This window comes from Ceratotherium simum, chromosome 31, assembly GCF_057802395.1.
Source record: "Ceratotherium simum simum isolate JZ-2026a chromosome 31, ASM5780239v1, whole genome shotgun sequence".
Lineage (NCBI taxonomy): Eukaryota > Metazoa > Chordata > Mammalia > Perissodactyla > Rhinocerotidae > Ceratotherium > Ceratotherium simum.
Genome location: NC_141930.1, coordinates 2,587,999 through 2,608,970, shown reverse-complemented (window position 1 = coordinate 2,608,970; position 20,972 = coordinate 2,587,999). Strand labels below are relative to the sequence as shown.

Sequence of the window (20,972 nt, the reverse complement as noted above, 5' to 3'; positions counted from 1 at the left end):
GCACCAATTTACACTCCCACCAGCAGTGCACAAAGGTTCCCTTTTCTCCACATCCTCTCCAACATTTGTTATTTCTTGTCTTTTCGATAATAGCCATTCTGACAGGTGTAAGGTGATATCTCATTGTGGTTTTGATTTGCATTTCCCTGATGATTAGCAATGTTGAGCACCTTTTCATGTACCTGTTGGCCATCTGTATGTCTTCTTTGGAAAAATGTTTATTCAGATTCTCTGCCCATTTTTCAATCAGGTTATTTCTGTCATTGTTGAGATGTACAAGTTCTTTATATATTTTGGACATTAACCACTTATTGGCTATATGGTTTGCAAATATCCTCTCCCACTCAGTAGGTTGCCTTTTTGTTTTGATGATGGTTTCCTTCGCTGTGCAGAAGTTTTTTCATTTGATGTAGTCTCATTTGTTTATTTTTGCTTCTGTTTCCCTTGTCTGTGGGGTCAGATCCACAAATACATCATGATGTCAAGGGGCTTAACACCATTATTCTCTTCGAGGAATTCTATGGTTTCAGGTCTTACATTCAAGTCTTTAATCTATTTTGAGTTAACTTTGTGTAAGACAGTCATCTAGTTGCATTCTTTTGCATGTGACTGTCCAGTTTTCTCAACACCATTTATTGAAGAGACTGCCATTTCGATGAAATATCCAGAGTAGGTAAAGCCATAGAGACAGAAAGCAGATTAATGGTTGTCAGGGGCTGGGAATAAGAGGGAATAGAGTGACTGCTTAATGGGTACGGGGTTTCCTTTTGATGAAAATGTTTTGAAACTCAATAGAGGTAATAGTTGCACAACACTGTAAATGTATTAAATGCCACTGGATTATACATTTTAAAATGGTTAACTTTATGTTATGTGAATTTACCTCAATAAGAAAAAGAGAGAATTGAAAGCAGGTGTTCACACAAAAATTTGTATACAATTGTTTATAGCAGCATTATTCCTAATAGCCACAAAGTGTAAGCAACTCCAATGTCCATCGGCCAATGAATGGATAAACAAAAGTGGTATATCCATACAAAGGAATATTATTCAGCCATAAAAAGGAATGAAGTACTGTCACAAACTCAACATGGATGAACCTTGAAAACATTATGCTAAGTGAAATAAGCCAGACACGCAAAGGCCATATATTGTATGATCCATTTATATGAAATGTCCAGAACAGGCAAATTCATAGAAACAAAAAGCAGATTAATGCTTGCCAGGGGAGAAATGGAACTGACTGGTAATAGCTATGGGGTTTGTTTTGGGGGAAATGGAAGTGTTCTCGAATTAGATAGTCATGAAGGTTGCACAACATAGTGAATAAGCTAAAAACCACTGAAATGTACACATTACAGTGGTGAATTTTATGTTAATGTGAAGTATATAAAATAAAGTAAAAATAAAAATAAGCAAGACTTATCACCTGCTTATAAGAAGTACACATTAAATATAAAGACACAAATAAGTTAAAAGTAAAAGAGCAGAAAAGGATATAACATGCTAACATTAAGCAAAAGAAAACAAGAATGGCTACATTAAAATCGAAGTAGATTGTAAAACCAAGAATATTTCTAGAGCTACAGAGGATCATTTTGCAATGATAAAGAAGTCAATGCATCACGACAATATAACAATCCTAATGTTTATATTCCTAGTAACAATACTTTAAAATACATGCTGTAGAAACTAATAAAATTGCAAAGAACAACAGACAAATCTACAATTATACTTGGAGATTTCAACATCCCTGTCTCAATAATTTATAGAACAAGTAGACAGAAAATCAGTAAGGATACAGAAGACTCAAACAACACTATCAACCAACTTGACCTGAATGACATTTAAAAGCTACACCCAGGGGGCCAACCCAGTGGCGCAAGCAGTTAAGTGAGCACGCTACGCTGTGGAGCCTAGGGTTTGCTGGTTCGGATCCCGGGCGCGCACCAACGCACCGCCTGCCACTGTGGCAGACTAGGGTTTGCTGGTTCGGATCCCGGGCACGCACCAACGCACCGCTTGGCAGGCCATGCTGTGGCGGCGTCCCACATAAAGTGGAGGAAGATGGGCACCGATGTTAGCCCAGAGCCAGTCTTCCTCAGCAAAAAGAGGATTGGCAGATGTTAGCTCAGGGCCAATATTCCTCACAAAAAATAAAAAAATAAAATAAAAGATACGCCCAGCAACAGCTGAATAAACATTCTTTTCACGTGCACAATGAACATTTACAAAGACAGACCATATTCTGAGCCATAAAACAAGTTTTAACAAACTTAAGGATTTGTATCTGTTTTATCCTTACTATAAACCAGCAGTAGTTGGGGGTTGGGGTACCAATCCCTAAAGGCAGCATTTAGAAATGTTTGGAGGTGGAATCTGGTTGTCATGGTGACGTGGGGCTTTATTGAGGACAGTCTAACATGATACAGTGATGTCCTAATCTGAAATACCAATGATGTCCCCTAGTCTCCCCACAGTGTGCGCTGAAAACACTATTCTAAACCCATTAGGAAATCCAGAAACTAGTGGAGCTCCAGGTGAAAAGTTACAGTAGGCCTCAGGTGTCCAGCTGCTATCTTCCTACCTCCACATAAGACAGAACCACGTGAGGAAAATGAGAAAACATCTGTCAAGTGCTTGTACAACTAGGAATAAAGATACAGGTAATTCTGGAAACTATCACTTTTGTTTAAAAATAAGCATTCACGAAAGTAATTTACCACACACACTAATGAAGTTAGAGTAAATGTTCAAGAATGCAAGGAAACAACTACTTCCTTTTTTTTGTTGTTGAGGAAAATTGGCCCTGAGCTAACATCTGAGCCCATCTTCCTCTACTTTGTATGTGAGCTGCCGCACAGCGTGGCCACCGATGAGTGGTGCACGTCCACGCCTGGGAACCAAACCCAGGCTGCTGAAGCCGAGGGCACTGAACTTAACCACTAGGCCATGGGGCCAGCTCCCAAAACTACTTCTTTTTGAAAAAATGTTATCAAAATAATTCTCTTCCCTACTTCTTTAAAACAGAGCAATTTTCTTTCCTATGTAAATTAGGGAGGATAGATAAGTACAGACCAATGTACCTCTCAGTACATGGTAACAGTTCCATTACTTTAAGCACCTCACCTTATGAGCTGCAAAACTTGATTCATTTTTTTCTAGCGCTCTTTTTGCATACTCTAGAGCTTCATACACCAAGAGCTTTTTCTCCTCTTCTGAGGTGCTGCTAAGCTGAGCTGTATCCCGTGATGCCCGTGCCAAACGCCACAGTAACTCTGCATCTTCACTAATTTGAAATAAATATAAAACAACCATTTTAGCTTGCATTAAAAAATTGTTAAAGGTCACATGACTAATGAATACATACGGTCTTTCACATCAGTGAGGACATAGCAAGCAACATGATATTAAAAGCCATTATTATTCATAATGTTAAATTTATTATTTTCTTTCACATAAAAACATTATTTGCCAAAATTTCCTACAAAATATCCAATATTATACATAAATATTAACTTGTCTACAATATGTAAAATACGAACTTCCTTAGAAAATATCTTGGAATTCTCTAAACACTTAGCCTACAAAATTCAACATAAAAGTTGAGGCCTGACTTCACTGGCACTGTGCTTCTGACAGCTCACTTACTGGTTCAGACAGTACCATAAAATACATAAGCCTTACAGACGGTCATGCTCTAAAAAACAGAACTGCTGTATCCCTAGCCCCAAACACAGTACCTGGAACACAACAGATATACGATAAGTATTTGTTAATGAATGAATGATTGAATATAATGTAATCTTAAAATAAATCCTATGTTTAAATGTGTCATCCATGCCATCAGGCATGGAATATTACAAGTAAGGACACTGGACTCCCTGAAGAACTGACAGTTAAATATAATTATGTAAATAAGAAATGGTTAATAAAATACTAACCACAATGAAGAGTTAGAAATATTTAAAAACTAATCTTAAATTCCTTTTTATTAAATGTTTGCCTCTAAGCCTACTATATTATGTATTTCTTGACAAAAAATGGTATTCACATAAAATTTTGAAACTAAAGGTAGCAATAGTATAATTCAGTGAATATGGAGTAACCACCTTATGGCCTACTTTTCAAGTAATTACTGAAATGACTATAAAATGCAAAACCAGCCACCTCAAGTTTTTTTTTTTTTTGTGAGGAGATCAGCCCTGAGCTAACATCTGCCAATCCTCCTCTTTTCTTTGCTGAGGAAGACTGGCCCTGGGCTAACATCTATGCCCATCTTCCTCCACTTTATATGGGACGCCGCCACAGCATGGCCTGACAAGTGATGCGTCAGTGTGCGCCCAGGATCCCAACCGGTGAACCCCGGGCCGCTGCAGCGGAGCGTGTGCACTTAACGGCTTGCACCACCGGGCCAGCCCCAGCCACCTCAAGTTTTTGAAGGAAGAATAGAAAAGGAAAGATGCATCCTATAGATATTTAGGAAGTAAAGTGATGGGTCTTGGAGAGAAAACTGGTTTTGGGAATGTAAGACAGGTAGCTGAAAATGACTCGATATTTTTAGTTTAGGAGCTGAGGTAGATTAGTGATCTGGAAATGTCAGTTAGCCTTCTCTGACTTATTTTATAGGGCTGAATCTCCCTCCACCTCCATCCTCCCAAAAAAATGAGCATGCGTTGATACTCTGAACTAAACACGTAATCTAATACTAAAAATACAAAAAGGAGATACTTTAACTTCTCTAAAAGACTGTGCTTCTAACGTGATACACAGGTATCATTCAATGGTGGCACACAATCATCCTAATTCATTTAAATCTTATGCCAATAAGAAAACAATGTAAATGAAAAGGAATGAGAAATATATAATATAGATAGATGAGATAAACATATATTCAAGGATTACCTTGTATGATCCAAAGCAAAATAACAAAATGGAAAAAATGTTTCAACATTCTACTAGAATGAGTAAGTAGAACCACCTTTTCTAAATCAATGAGATATATGTAGCACTTTTGAGTCATTTAATAAAGAATTAGCTTAATATAAGAAATAGTTTAATATAAATTAAACTCTAAGAAATATTATTTTGAAGTAATAATTTTAAAAACCTATAAGAATTTCAAGCACCAAGAATTATTTTAATTGTTAAATAACAGAGGAAATTGCAAATCCAGGCTATCATACATTGCCCACCTTTCCTTGTATTGGGTTAACAACTGATAAAGTTTTTCTGTTTCTCCACTTTCATATAAGTAGTCTGCTTGTTCAAGGATCTCTTCAACTTTAAAGACTATAAAAGAAAAAATACACAATGAAGTAGGTCTTCCCAAGCCAGATGAAACATAAACACTTTTATATATAAGCAAAAGAAATTAGATACAGAAATCACCCCTAAGAAAAGATTAGAAATTCTGAAGAATCTAGATGTAAGTGTAGTAGAAATAAGTATGAAGTTATCATAGTAAGTGATTTATTGAAATCATGAAAATAAAAAATTAGAAAACTTACTCTGGTACTGACTACATATGACATATTTTAAAAAATGAAAAAAGTAATTTCTTATGAGGAATTTGTGGTACCCTTACCCTCCACACAAGTCTTTGTTGTTGCTGCTGCTAAGTATCATCCACTGTAGAAAATGATGATATAACATCCACTTACAGCACTGAAAATTATTAATTTGCAGGGACTGAACCATATTGTTTTACTAGACTCTCTTCATGACCTAATTTACACGGACACTGTTATAGAAAAAGAGTCAAATCTGTCATCAAAAACCTAGATGAAGTTAACTGCAGACAGAATCTGAAACTTACCTCATTGCACTATGCTCCAAACAACTCTAAACAATGTAGTTTAGACATTACTACAAAACACATAAACCTTATAGACAGTGTAATGCCCTAAAAAAGTTGACTAGTTACTGAAAAAACCACTAAGTCTGAATTTCAGGATATTCCAATCATTACTAAGGAATACACACATTTAATTTTGTCTTCTATAAGGGTGCTGTTATTTCTTAGTCCTATGTATAAGCCAACATTCCAATGTGTTCAGTTAAATTTCCTCATTATTTACCTTAGTATGTTTTAATTAATCATAGCATATTTGAGGTTAAAATTTTTTAAGTTTTTGAAAAATTAAGATCTAGACCAGCAAAAAAAAACCTCATGAATTTATGATACAATGTTATAAAGTGAAGTATTTTTTATTAAGTTAACATCATAATGTAATTATAACAGTTCAAGAAAAATTAAATGACAATAGCAAAGAAACCATAAAATTAAAGATTTTTTTTCCTCTTTATTCATTCTGGTTAGGTGCTATAGTTTAATAATATTCACATGGCTGGTTAATTCTCTTAAGTTTGCCTCCATTCTATTCTATATTTTTATCAGTGGCTGATTCTCCAAATTTGGGTAATAACAACCCAAAGATTCTTAAAAAGAATGAGTAGTAGTCTCAGCATTCTTAGCTGATAGTGGTAGGCAGAATAACGGCCCCAAACACGTCCACATCTTAATCCCCAGGACCTGTGAAAATGTATAGGCTACATGGCAAAGGGGAAGTAAGTTTGTGGATAGAATTAAGTTACTAATCAGTAACTTGAAAATAGGAGGCTAGCTTGGATTAGCCAGGTGGGCCCAATATAATCACAAAAGTCCTTAAAAGTGGAAGAGGGAGGCAGAGGAAAGTCCCAGACGGTGTAACCATGGAAATGCAGTCAGAGTGAAGTGACTGTCGGCTTTGAACGTGGAGAAAAGAGGCCTTCAGCCAAGGAATGTGGAAAGCCTCTAGAAGCTGAAAAACACAAGGAAACTGATTCTCCCCTAGAGCCTCCAGAAAGGAACACAGCCCTGCCAACTCCTTGATTTTAACCCAGTGGGACCCATTTTAGACTTCTGAACTACAGAACTGTAAGATAATAAATTTGTGTTGTTTTAAGTCACTAAGTTTGTGGTAATTTGTTACAGCAGTGACAGAAAACTTTCACAATATTAAATATATTGATTTGGCATATTTGATTGCATACATGGTCTGTGTAAGTAGGAAAGTGACATTTAATTCTATTCATTGATTTTTCTCCCACTCCTTGAGAAGACTGCTAAAGAGATTACTGTCTAATCTAGCAAGTCTACATCTCATCACCCATGTAATTAAAAGAAAAATGTACAAATTTAGTAAATAATTTAAATCTTTTTTGTGTATTATTCTTTTATAACTTCTTAAGTCACTTATCTCTAATTCCTTCAGTATACAGTATAATATCATAAGCTATAGTATTCAGGCTTTAAATATATATATTTTTTTCTTGATTCTAAACAGAAATTTCTAAAATCATACAGTGTGCAATTTATAAGGAAAAAATGCACTTACTCTGATACTAGACTCACATAGGAACTAGGGTAGGAGCATGTAGACCACTCACATATCTGCATATCAGTTGTGTTTTTTTACTTGTTTAATGCTCTGCATTTTTCCTGAAAATATTTAAAAATAAGCTATGTTCCTGACATAAAGAGACAATATTCTATAAAATGGACTAAACTTTCAAAGTAAATTACTTTTCAACTTAAGTAATGAATAAATATCCCAAGGTAAGAATGTAGAGGAAGAAAACTGAGATATTAATGCACCTAAAGAAATCTTAAATTTAGCCTAAAATGAATATGCTCACAATCATAACAATTCTTAGAACTTTTTTTTTTAAAAGGCAATGATGTGCCATACTGCATACATATAAACTTTGGTTTTCTAGTTTTTCTTGCTAAGTGTATTCTTAGCCGTATGAGAGGTATCTGGACAAAAATGAAATACTCTACTACTCTAAGCAAGCAAAATAGCTCTATTTCTGAAGTTTCTCCATATAGAACTTACAAAGTAGAAAATGAGTATCTAGGTTTTCTAGACACTCTTAAGATTTTTCTAGATACTAGAAGACTCTAAGTAGAAGCAACATCATCCAAATTTAAGACAACTCTTCCACACCAACAATATGGTGTCTCGGCAGTACTGGAAGCAGCGCCTCTAAAAACGCCCTGAAGCGGTACAAAGGAACACACGTGAAGGAGCAGTGACCTCAGCTCTGCAGCTTCGTCAGTACAGAGGAACCAATAAAAGTATATGATAAGAGACAAGTGAGGTGACTGTATGAAGAACCTTTATTTAAGGTGAGCCCCTTGTCGTTATCTTTTAAGCGTTTTACAAGTGAACTTGTACACACAAGAGTGCTGTGAACACACCAGCATATCTTGAGGGCATTTAAATTTTGTCTATTTTAAGGAAATAATGAAAAACTTTCTACTGGAGTGCTTCAATTACTGCTGACAATTGGGTCTGTGTGCTATCTTGTGGTAAATATAGGCATTACCATTTAAAAAATGAGTCCCCCAGTCCCAGCCAACTGGAATGTCAAAAGTATATATGCCCTTAAATCAATTTCTAAAAAAGTCTCACTTCAGAATGTGATTTAATCCTGGTAAATGGAGGAGGAAAAAAATTTTAAGTGGCTTTAATGAGCATGAAGCCAATCTAAAGAGAATTAGGCAGAAGTTTTGATGAGTGGAATTATTTGAAGACCAATTCCCAAAAAATATGAAAAATAAGAACCACAGCATAGCAACTGGAAGAGAGATATATGACAAAGTAAAACTCGCAAGGGCCAATAAAGTTATATTTTTATAGAAACATAGATCATTATCCAAGTTAAAAAAAAAATCTGGTTTCTATATTTTATCAATAATTCATGTTTTTTCAAGGGCTATGGCCTAGGCTTACAAATTATATCAACATACCAATCAACTAATTACAAAATGAGGTTTTATTTGTTTTAAGAAAACAAAGCCAAGGGCCAGCCTGGTGGCACAAGCGGTTAAGTGTGTGCGCTCCGCTTTGGCGGCCAGGGTTCATAGGTGCGGATCCCGGGTACACACCAACACACCGCTTGTCAAGCCATGCTGTGGTGGCGTCCCATATAAAGGAGAGGAAGATGGGCACGGATGTTAGCCCAGGGCCAGTCTTCCTCGGCAAAAAGAGGAGGATTGGCAACAGATGTTAGCCCAGGGCTGATCTTCCTCACCAAAAAAAAAAACCACAAAGCTAAAGAAAATCAAGGTAGACAAAACTAATATCCATACTCTGCTCTTTGCATTAACTTTTTTTTTGCTTTGTGAGGAAGATCAGCCCTGAGCTAACATCTGTTGCCAATCCTCCTCTTTTTGCTGAGGAAGACTGGCCCTGGGCTAACATCCGTGCCCATCTTCCTCTCCTTTATATGGGACGCCACCACAACATGGCTTGACAAGCGGCGTGTCAGTCTGCGCCCAGGATCTGAACCTGCAAACCCTGGGCTGCCGAAGAAGCGCTCGTGAACTTAACCACTACACCACCGGGCCAGCCCCTGCATTAACTTTTTAAATACTCAAAACATGCTTGAAAATACAGAAAGGATTCCAAAATATAAGGCAGTTTTCATTAAAATCTATAATAAAAACAATGACTTTAGTTTTCAGAACAAGTTACACCTTGGAATACTAAAATTTTTTTTTCAAGGTCAAATCAAAGTTTTATTTAGTGTTAGGATTGGAACAAACATTTAGTTATTTTTGTATGTACATACTTTTATTTTTACATTGTCGAGGAAGTTATAATTTTTTTTAATAGCATATAAATGAACATAGGTATAAGCCACCTAGAACAAAAGAATTAGCATGTACTGGATGAAAAGAATCAGAATTTCTCTAACACAATAAACGCATACACCAAACACTGTTTTGCACCAAATGGCAACTACAAATATATATACAAGGCAAGTACCAGTACATCAGAGATACCAAAAACATCTTTGATGCACTCACTTAGGAACTGTAAAAAATAAGTATCATCCAGTATCTGATGCTAAATAAAAAAACCAGATGGCTAAATAAACAGGGGAGTCACTCTATCCCATTTCCTTTTTTTAACTTTTATGAATTCAAGTTTATTCACAAGTTGGATATACAATCCTATAACTATTCTCTCTTCTTCAGTAAGTTCATAATGGTAGCTTTAAACAACTTTATAGCTTGAGCTCCTTCTGAATTTCCCAAGGTTTTTTTGCACTCTTTTTCAAACGGACCTCCTCTTCAGGAGTCAGCTTTATCTTTATAAGGTCTGCAATACCATTCTCTCTCAGGATACAAGGAACTGTAAGGAATACTTCTTCATTTATTCCATAGAGGCACTTACTTATGGTGGAAACCAGACACACTCTCCTAAGATTCTTCGAAATGCTTTCCATTAAACCAGCTACAGATAGGCCAACGGCCCAATTAGTATAACCTTTCATTTTAACCATCTCATAGCCACAGGTAATCACTTCTTTGTGGGCATTTTCCCACTGCTAAGGATTTTTATCCATTCCTATATCGGAGTTCAGATCCTTTAGAGGGACACCAGCAATGTTAACTCCACTCCACACAGGTACACTTGAGTCTCTGTGCTCTCCAAGGATCCATTCATGACAGTCCAATAAAGAAATGTAAACAGGCAGTGTCCAGATTACAGCCATTTCCAATAATAATTTTTGGGAAATGCACTCAACTTTCAAGCTACATAAGATAGCCACTGGCTTGCAAACAACTATGAGTTTGCAGTGGGGACTATACTGAGTAATATTCAAAATCATTAATTTAAAGATGGACACATTTCGCTTGACTACATCAAGGCATGTTTCTCCTATTCTTGGGCGTGTACCTGCTGTGATAATCACTAGGTTGGAGTCTGCAATGACAAGGGCATCTTTGCTGGAAACAGTATTTGGCATTTTCATGAAAGGGCTGCCATGCTGAAGACCCCCTGCCTCACCCTCCAGTTTGCCTTCATCAACATCCACAAAGGCAAGTTCATAACCCCAGACTTTTAATACGATGCTGATAGCACAGGCCACACCAACTGATCCAGTTCCTATAACGGAGATCTTACTGTGATGAGTGGTCTCCTCTGAAGTGACATTCTCAGCAAGTTCACACTTGATAGCTGCCATCTTGGAAATGGGGGTGAAGGGCCAGCCGTCCCTGAGCAGGATGCATGCCGCCTAACAGGGACACAGAGCCATCTCCAGGCAAAGGAAATTCGCTCCTACAGTGCCTACTCTCTGGCTGGTCCATAGCCCTCCCGCAGCCCAGTTCACGGCCACGCACTCAAGAGGTGGAGGAAAAGAATGGAGGAAAGCCACGTCAAAGTTCTTCGAGGCACAAAGTAAGGAAACCGTCAACCCCCGCTATTGCAACTGTGCAAGGCCACACCCAGCTCATGTGGGCCTCACAGGGGTCTAGCACCTTAAAATGTTATTTTTAATTTCCTGAATATGCAATAATTTTTTGTCATTAAGACACCTCTGAAAAAATCGACTATGATCATTAAGGCTAAATATAATTTTGGCTTTGCTTTTCAATGTGCCATATTTTATTGCTTAAGGCAGCACTAAATCTTTGCACTCACTTTTGTAATGAAATGGTGCTAAAGCACACTGAAACTAAGTGTGACAGACGTGAAAAGAAACACATAAGAGTTGTAATCTCTGCTCTGACACTTTGACTTCGAAGAAGTTTAACTCCAAGCTTCTTTTCAAAAATGAATATTATAATGACACACACACACACACAGAAAAATCTTGAAAGTGCAACCACACAGCATATCTCTCAAGGATAAGTTTTTAAAAAAATGAATATTATAATGTGATAATACAACTTGTCCTAATTACTTTACAAAGTTGCTGTGAGAAGTGAAGTTATGGTGAAAAGTCTAGTGAGCTTTAAAAAGCTGAGTTATTGTTAAGTATTCGCTAAAATACATCATTGAGCCTGTGACAAAACCAAGTCCTCTACTTTGTCCTTCATGAAAATGATACATTAAAAAAGAAAGAAAACAGGGGCCAGCCAGGGGGCATAGTGGTTGAGTTCATGTGCTCCACTTTGGCAGCCCAAGAGTCATGGGTTTGGATCCCAGGAGCAGACCTACACACTTCTCATTAAGCCATGATGTGACAGCGTCCCACATACAAAATAGAGGAAGACTGGCACAGATGTTAGCTCTGCGACAATCTTCCTCAAGCGAAAAGAGGAAGACTGGCAACAGATGTTAGCCCAGCGCCAATCTTTCTCACCAAAAGAAAAAGAAAGAAAGAAAGAAAACATAAAACAAAAATATAGCAATTCTCAATTATCTGCTTTTTTTAAAGATAAGAATAGTCACAGATAAATGAAATCAATAAATAACTAGTAAAATAACCAGTAATTTTTAGTTAATATCCTCAAATTCTTCACCTACCAGAGCTTTAATAAGAATATCTATTCAAAATCAAATCTCTGCTTCTTTCCCCAATCACCTTCTTGATGACTAAAAAGCGGGGACCGTGAAAAACAAAATGGCTTAACCCACAAATTAATAAAAATTTTTCTCTAATATACTGAAATCTCGGCTCCATCTACATACACAATTGGTTTAACTAAATTTAATTTTTAAAATATGGCAAGTCTTAATATATGTTTACTATCTATGGTATGCCAAATAAGAAATCTGATGAAATTTTTCTACTTTTTAACCAGTTATTTGATCTTTAATATCAAACTTACTTTTGCTTGTAAATAAAATACTTCTATCTCAAAGTAACTGGGCCTTTTAATTATATCAAGAAGAGCGTTAACACCCTGGCATTAAGGAAACAATGGAATCATTAAACCATTATAAAGCAAGGGTCGGCAAACTTTTTCTATAAAGATCCAGAGAGTAAATATTTTAGGCTTTGGAGGCCAAATATGGTCTCTGTGGTATATTCTCTTTTTATCCCGCCACAACCCCTCAACCCTTTAAAAATGTAAAAACACATTCTTAACCCAAGGACTCTATAAAACTATAAAGTATTAATAGAGTATTTCTCTCTGCAGGAGCTCTAGTTGCTAGAAGAAAGTATATATACATATATCAGACTGACAAGTAGAGAAAAGCAGAAAAAAAATCTAGCCTATAACAATGTTAGTTTCATTATCTATTCAAAAATAACTAAATTATTAACAAAATATAACAAACCTAAATAACTCTAAGTGTTCCAGATATTTAGCTTAGGCTTACCTTTGGCTGTGGCATGAACCAAAGCAGCCTGGGAAATGAGTTGATAAGTTTCAAAACCCAAATAAGACAAGGCTGAGAATAAAAGGCTTCTTTTGAAAGCTCTTCGGTATCCTATCACCTATGAAAACAATTATGGTCAGAGTTATCAAACAGAAAATTTGAAGGAACTGCTACCCCCAGCAAAAATTACATGGATTTTCTCCCACTCCCAAAGCAATCAATCCTAAGAATTTTGGAAGCTCAAAATTTACTTCATCAAATTGTTCAGTAAAACTATTTCACATAATTACCTTATAGGGAGAGCATATCCTGTTAAGACTAGATTCTTAAGAATAGCTAAAGGTGGTAGTTTATCTAACAATCACAGTCATGCTGATAAGTGCCAGACAGGAAGATTTACATCTTATTTGAGGAGATATGGATACTGTTATAATTGTATGAAATAAAATATGAGACACCAACATATAATAAATATCAATCCTAAGAACAGACAACAGGGGGCCGGCACGGTGGCAAAGTGGTTAAGTTCACGCACTCCACTTCAGCAGCCCGGGGTTTGCAGGTTCGGATCCCGGGCACAGACCTACGTACTGATCACTAAGCCATGCTGTGGCGGCATCCCACATACAAAATAGAGGAAGATGGGCACAGATGTTAGCTCAGGGCCAATCTTCCTTACCAAAAAAAAAAAATATATATATATATATATTCTTCTTTTCTCCATTTGTATCATTTTGGTGATTTCATTTCGCTTCATGCCTTTAAATACCATCAACATGCCAAAAACATGCAAATGTAATCTGAAGCCCAGATGTCTCCTCTAAACTTCAGAATCATATATCCAGCTGCCTAATCAACATCTGTCTCCACATGAAGTATAACAGGCATCTCCCGTTTATCAGCCAGAACAGCTATTGTTTTCCTCAAAGCCATTCCTCTCAGTTTTCCCTTTCATGGTAAATGGCAACTCTATTCTTCTAGTTGTTCAGGTTAAAAAAAACAAAAAACCTCAGAGTCATTCTTCCACTCTTTCTCTCACAACCCACATCTGATCCACATTTTAACTTCTCATAACATCTAGGGTCAGAATAAAGAATCCAACACATTCCAATTTGCTGAGTGCTTAATTTAATTTCTTGAGCATGAATATTCAAAATATTGTACAAAACTGGATTCAAAATGAATCTATAGGGGCCAGCCTGCTGGTGCAGCGGTTAAGTGTGCACGATCCACTTCAGTGGATCACAGACCTACACCACCTGTCAGCAGCCATGCTGTGGCAGCGACCCATGTACAAAATAGAGGGAGACTGGCACAGATGTTAGCTCAGGACAAATCTTCCTCAAGCAAAAATGAGAAAGACTGGCAACAGATGTTAGCTCACAATGAATCTTCCTCAGCAAGAAAAATAAAAATAAAAAAATAAAACAGCCCCCGAGGGGCTCCGGTTCAAGATAGCAATGTAGGAAGATCCTGAACACACCTCCTCCCATGGACACACCAAATCTACAGCTACATATACAAAGCTATAGTGACAAAAACAGCATGGTACTGGCACAAAAACAGACACAGAGATCAATGGAACAGAATTGAGAGCCCAGAAATAAACCCACACATCTATGGACAGCTAATCTTTGACAAAGGAGCCAAGAACATACAATGGAGAAAGGAAAGTCTCTTCAATAAATGGTGTTGGGAAAACTGGACAACCATATGCAAAAGAATGAAACTAGACCCTTACCTTACACTATACCCAAAAATTAACTCAAAATGGACTAAAGACTTGAACGTAAGACCTGAAACTATGAAACTTCTAGAAGAAAACATAGGCAGTACGCTCTTGGACATTCGTCATAGCAGCATATTTTCAAGCACCATGTCTGACTGGGCAAGGGAAACAACAGAAAAAATAAACAAATGGGACTACATCAGACTAAAAAGCTTGTGCACAGCAAAGGAAACCATCAACAGAACGAAAGACAGCCTAACAATTGGGAGAAGATATTTGCAAACCATACATCTGATAAGGGGTTAATCTCCAAAATATATAAAGAACTCATGCATCTCAACAACAAAAAAACCAACAACTCAATTAAAAAATGGGCAAAAGACCTGAACAGACATTTCTCCAAAGAAGATATACAGATGGCCAACAGACACATGAAAAGATGTTCAAAATCACTAAATATCAGGGAAATGCAAATCAAAACTACAATGAGATATCACCTCACACCCGTCAGAATGGCTATAATTAACAAGATAAGAAACAACATGTGTTGGAGAGGATGTGGAGAGAAGGGAACTCTCATACACTGCTGGTGGGAGTGCAAACTGGTGCAGCCACTATGGAAAACAGTATGGAGATTCCTCAAAAAATCAAGGATAGAACTACCATACGATCCAGCTATTCCACTGCTGGGCAGAGAATATGAATAGACATTTTTCCAAAGAAAACATACAGACGGCCAATGGGTACATGAAAAGGTGCTCAACATCACTAATCATCAGGGAAATGCAAATCAGAAGCACAATGAGATCTTACTTCACAACTGTCATAACAGCTATTACCAAAAAGACAAGAAATAATAAATGTTGGCAAGGACGTGAGAAAAGGGGACCCCCGGGCACTGTTGGTGGGAATGTAAACTGGTGCAGCCACAATGGAAAACAGCATGGAGGTTTCTCAAACAACTAAAACTAGAACTACCATATGATCCAGCAAATTCCACTTCTGGGTATTCATCCTAAGGAAATGAAAACATTAAGTTGAAAAGACATATGCACCCCCATGTCCATTGCAGCATTATTCACAATAGCCAAGAAATGGATACAATCTCTGTCTATAGACGAAGGGATTAAAAAAATGATACATGTATTTATATTTATATATTTAAATATATATATATACACACATACACACACACGTATACACACAGGAATATTATTCTGCCATAAAAAAGGATATCTTGCCATTTGCAACAACACGGATGGACCTCGAGGGCATTATGCTAAGTAAGTCAGAGAAAGACAAATAGAGTATGATCTCGCTTATATGTGGAATCTAAAAAAAAAAAATCCAAACTCACAGATGCAGAGAACAGATTGGTCATTGCCAAACGCGGCAAAGGGGGATAAAAAGGGTATGAAAAGGGTGAAGACAGTCAAAAGGTACAAACTTCCAGTTATAAAATAAATAGGTCCTGGGCATGTAATATACAGCGTGGTAACTATAGATAATAATACTGTGTTGTATATTTAAAAGTCTCTAAGAGAGTAAATCTTAAAAGTTCTCATCACAAGGAAAAAAACTTGTAACTGTGTAGAGATGGACATTAACTAGATGTTGTTATGGTGATCATTTTGCAATATGTACAAATATCGAGTCATTATGTTGTACACCTGAAACTAATGTTATATATCACTTATATCTCGACTTATAAATAAATAGATAAATAAGATGTCCCCCAATGATCCCTGCAGGCCGATATTCTCTCTTATGTAAGCCCCTCCCCTTAAATGCAGGCTGGACTTGACCGTCTCCTAAGAACCTGCATAGCAGAAGTGAAGGGACGTCACCTCCAGGATTGGGTAGAGAAGACTGTGAACCCCATCTCCAACTGCCCGCCTGGCCCGGGGGAGGCCAGCTGCGGGGTCTGAGGCAGCCCTGCGAGCAGCCCTCCGGCAAGGACCCAGGGCGGTCTACAGCCACGGGAGGGAGCTTGGAAGCACAACCTCCCCCTGCCCCAGGCCTGCACTCGAGACCTCAGCAGCCGCAGGAGAGACCTCGCCAGAGGCCCCCAGCTAAGCCTCGCCTGGACCCCTGACCGACGGAAGCCACAGGCGACGGGCGCTGGCGGCTCTAAGCCATCACTGCTGCGGCGGCCGTCCCGCAGTCACAGACGAGCCGTGCCGCCTCACGCTTCCGCCTCGGTCCCTTTCAGCTTGCTCTGCACTCCGGGCCTCAGTCAACAGCACCGCGTTTGCTCACCCCCAGGCCGCATCACGCTGTCCCTCCACCGGAACACCTGTCTTCGCCTGCCTGTGCTGGTGAGCACCGAACCCGTCCTTCTACCTCACCCCGAACCGCTCACACCGCTCCGCTCCCGTCCAGACCAGGAGAGCTGGGACTCCGCTCCGTTTCCAACGCTCCGCCGTCACCACACTTACTCAATGACCAACTACCCCCCCTCCGGCCTGCAGGATCAGCGGGAAAACGCTTCCGCTCACCGGGGGCGTCCACCAGACCCCCAGAGCCCAGAGCCCTGCTCCCCGTGGGCCCTCAGCGCAAACTCGCCGAAAAACCAGCGTTCGGAGATGGCTGTTTTGTAACGTGCATCGCAAATCAAAAACGACAGAAGAGTGACGTCTCTCCTCGGCCCCTCAGGAGCGGCCCCAATCCCTGCCAACACCTGGGGAATAAACACCTCCACCGCAACCTACTGACGCCATGCGCGAGAGAGCGCTGGGAAAAGGAAAACAGAAACGACAAGGGCCAGAAAACGCACGAAGAACCGGAAATCTGGTAATAATACTTCCAACTCCCCCAAAACTCCACACACCCAGAGGGAGGACAGGGTGCTCGTGGGGCCCTTGGGCCTTGGGCGGCGCGTCGTCGCGTACACGCCTCCTCGCCCCCGACCCTGACTCCCCGTCCTCGCCTCCCGCTCCTCGTTTTCAGCGTGGAGCACGGCGGGTACAGGGCTCTGCACACGGCGCCCCCGCCCCAGATGGAACCTTCCCAGCAGCGCCGCCTGGGCACGTTCTGCAAACCTACTGCAGTGTCCCTGAACCCCGCAGGCCCTCAGACACGTGTACTTCAGAGATTGAACGCCCAAACGCCGGCTTCGGGTGACGTACATGACACGCACCCTCGCCCGGCCTCGCCCTCCAGCCCCGCCTCGGACGGAAAGCGCGGCCACGGCCGGTCGGCCAGGAACGCCAAGACGGGACCGATCCGCGGCCCGACACCCCTCCCGACACGTGTTTTAAGGCAAACAGTACAAAATCTGTGCTTCGGGGGCGTAGGAATTTTCAAAATCCCACCGCAAACTCCAGGTCCGGCGGCCTCCGGGGGTTCCCTGACCCGGCGTCGCCGAGAGTGAGACTCTAACGGGGTGAGAGTTCTCCCCTAAACGCTCTCTGCGTGCACACGGGGAAACGGGTTCTCGGGGATGGAGCAGGGCTCACGCCTCCTCCGCCCGGTTTCAGAGAGGAAAGGAGGCCAGGACAGAGAGGGGCCGGCCGTCGGCCACCGGGGCCTCCGGGCACACCCCCGATTCCTCCCTCAGCCCCGCGTCCCCTGAGGGGCAGGCCGGCGGGTACCTCAGCGCCGCCGAGCCGCCCCGGGCCGCACCGCCCGCGGCCGCCGGCAGCCCCCGTCAGAAGCTGACGTCCCCAAGCGAACGAGCGACAGAGCCGCGCGGCGAGCGCCATGACCTGTACTCGCGGCCAAACCCGCCACCACTGAGGTCGCGGCGGGCCTGGGCGGGGCGAAAGGCGCCCGTCCATCCGGGGAAACCCCGTCCCCCGGCTTCCGGCCGGCGCCGTCTCCGCCCCGCGGCTTCCGGTCCGCGGGCTGGGCGGGAAATGCTCCGATTGGGCGGGACTTGGGGCCGTGTGCGCCTGCGTAGAGGGGACTGGGCGGCGAGGGGGCGCGCTGGCTCGTTTCTGTGCCTGCTCCGTGGAGGGCCGTCGTGGTCTTGGCACGAGGATGCGTCGCTGGAGCTGAGTGCAAGCTCGGAATAGGGCCCAGAATTTACGTGTGCAAGACGAGAGTGATTTGTTGTTTAGTGGTCTGCTGCCTCCAAACAGGGCAGATCCTGGTCCTAGGGGGGGCTTTTGGGAAATAAATGCTCGGAAGAATTAAACTGTTCCACATAAAGAAGGGAAAGGAAGAGACCGAGAGACTGGAGGGGGAGTTTCAGAGAAGAACAAGGAGTGGAAGCCCAGGCTGGTCTCAGTAAGGAGACCAGGGAGGGGCCTCTGGACAGGAGGATGGTGCCTTTGTTTGCTGTGGGATGTGGGGCTTCCCCTGGCATCTCCTCCTCGCTGACTGTGAGGTCAATATTCACACCCAAGGGGAATTCTTTTGGAGGGAGTGAAGAGGTCTGAACCCGCCTTCAGAGCTGATGTGGGTGAAAACACCAGCTGCCAATGGAGAACCTACTGTGTGGATTGCATGAACAGTTTTTTTAAATTTTATTGATGTCATAATACTCTATAACATTGTGAAGTGTCAGTTGTACATTATTATTTGTCAGTCACCATATATGTGCCCCTTTACCCCTTATGCCCACCCCAACCCCCTTCCCGTCTGGTAGCCACTAATCTGTTCTCTTTGTCCATGTATTTGTTTATCTTCTGCATATGAGTGAAATCATATGGCGTTTGTCTTTCTCTAGCTTATTTCACTTAACATAATACCCTCAAGGTCGTGCATGAACATTGTTTATGGGCAATAAGGGAAGATAGTCATAGTTTTTCAAAATTAGGTCACATTTATATAGTACTTGTAATACTACATAGTGAATTAACACGCACTTGTTTCCTTTAATATTCCCTACCACCTTGTGAAGTCATTGGTATCCTAAGTCAATTAACGAGGGAACCATAGCTCAAAGAGATTTGTTGACCAAGGACACACAGCTGGTAGGTATTGTTAGAAGACTGGAATTCACATCTTCTAATTCCAAGTCCAATGCTGCTTCTGCATGATTGCTGCCTCCACCACTTCACGTTAAATCAGCCACATTTCCTTAGGACTACGTCAGTGATATCCCTATTTTCTTTGTTTTTAAAGTATATTTTAAAAAACATATAGATCCTTTTCCCAACTTTTTTGAACCACAGTCTTTTTTCACAGAAGGAACCATTTTTATGTTTGTCTGCTTGTGGCTACCTCAATATTGCTAAATAATATGTTTATACCACTGGATGCCATGAAAATCCTGAAATGGAGTTTCTGATATCTCAGCCAGAGTGAACGATAAACGCTAATGAGGAGGATAAAGCAGGAAGGAGTATGGGGTGTATTTCCATGTAGGCATTGCAGTTTTCAATAGTGTCATGGCCATGGAAGACCTCAATGAGGGGGACATTTGAATAAAGACCCAAGGAAGGGGGAAGGAGCCATGAAGATATCTGGGGGCAGAGCACTTCGTGTAGAGGGAAAGGAATGTGCGAAGGCCTGAATGGGAAGACGAGGGGCATTTTCCATGAACAGGAAGTCCACTCTGGATAGAGTCATGTGAGTAAAGAGGACAGTATTAAGAGAGAAGGTCAGAGAGGAGATGGGGACCAAGTAGTGCAGGACCTTGTGTAAGTGAGCATAAGTGAGGCCATCTTGTTACACTAAATGGCCCCAGCCCCTCCTCTGTGTGCCTACTTGCTGCTGCACACATACTCCAAAAAAATTCACGTGCTCTCCTGATGTATGGCCTCTGCTTACATAGGTACTCCCCAATAGCTTGAGAAATTAAAACCTTTGTTCTATGAGTTTCTCTCCAGGAACAGGCTGACCACAGGCGGGAAACACAGCTACAAGGTATCCATCACAGTTGACAGAAGAATGGAACAATAAAAGACCCTGGAGTCCATCATGCCTAAAGGAAACCTCTCATTACTGCCCATTGTCCGTATGTAACTAATTTAAGATTCTGTAATTTGTGTGTGGGTGTGTGTGAGGAAGATCGGCCCTGAGCTGACATTTGTGCTGATCTTTCTCTATTTTGTATATGGGATGCTGCCACAGCGTGGCTTCATGAGGGGTGTGTAGGTCCGCACCCGGGATCTGAACCCTCGAACCCCAGGCCTTGGAAGTAGAGCATGCGAACTTAACCATTACACCACCAGCCGGGACCC

At 40.8% G+C, this 20,972-nt stretch overlaps 1 protein-coding gene across 3 annotated transcripts in view; it reads right to left on the bottom strand.

Moving 5' to 3' along the window:
* RMDN1 (regulator of microtubule dynamics 1) overlaps positions 1–18,641 on the bottom strand; it is a 33,715-nt gene extending 15,074 nt beyond the window's left edge. For 2 of the 3 annotated variants that reach the window (XM_087420371.1, XM_087420372.1), the window contains exons 1-4: positions 18,435–18,641; positions 13,113–13,230; positions 5,196–5,292; positions 3,130–3,289 (exon numbers count right to left, since the gene is read on the bottom strand). In XM_087420371.1, coding sequence (XP_087276497.1) covers positions 3,130–3,289; positions 5,196–5,292; positions 13,113–13,230; positions 18,435–18,620 — 561 coding nt within the window. In that variant the 5' untranslated portion in view covers positions 18,621–18,641. The remainder of the gene's footprint in view (positions 1–3,129; positions 3,290–5,195; positions 5,293–13,112; positions 13,231–18,434) is intronic. The other variant, XM_087420370.1, reaches the window with a different exon arrangement.
* Positions 18,642–20,972: the final 2,331 nt, after the last annotated feature.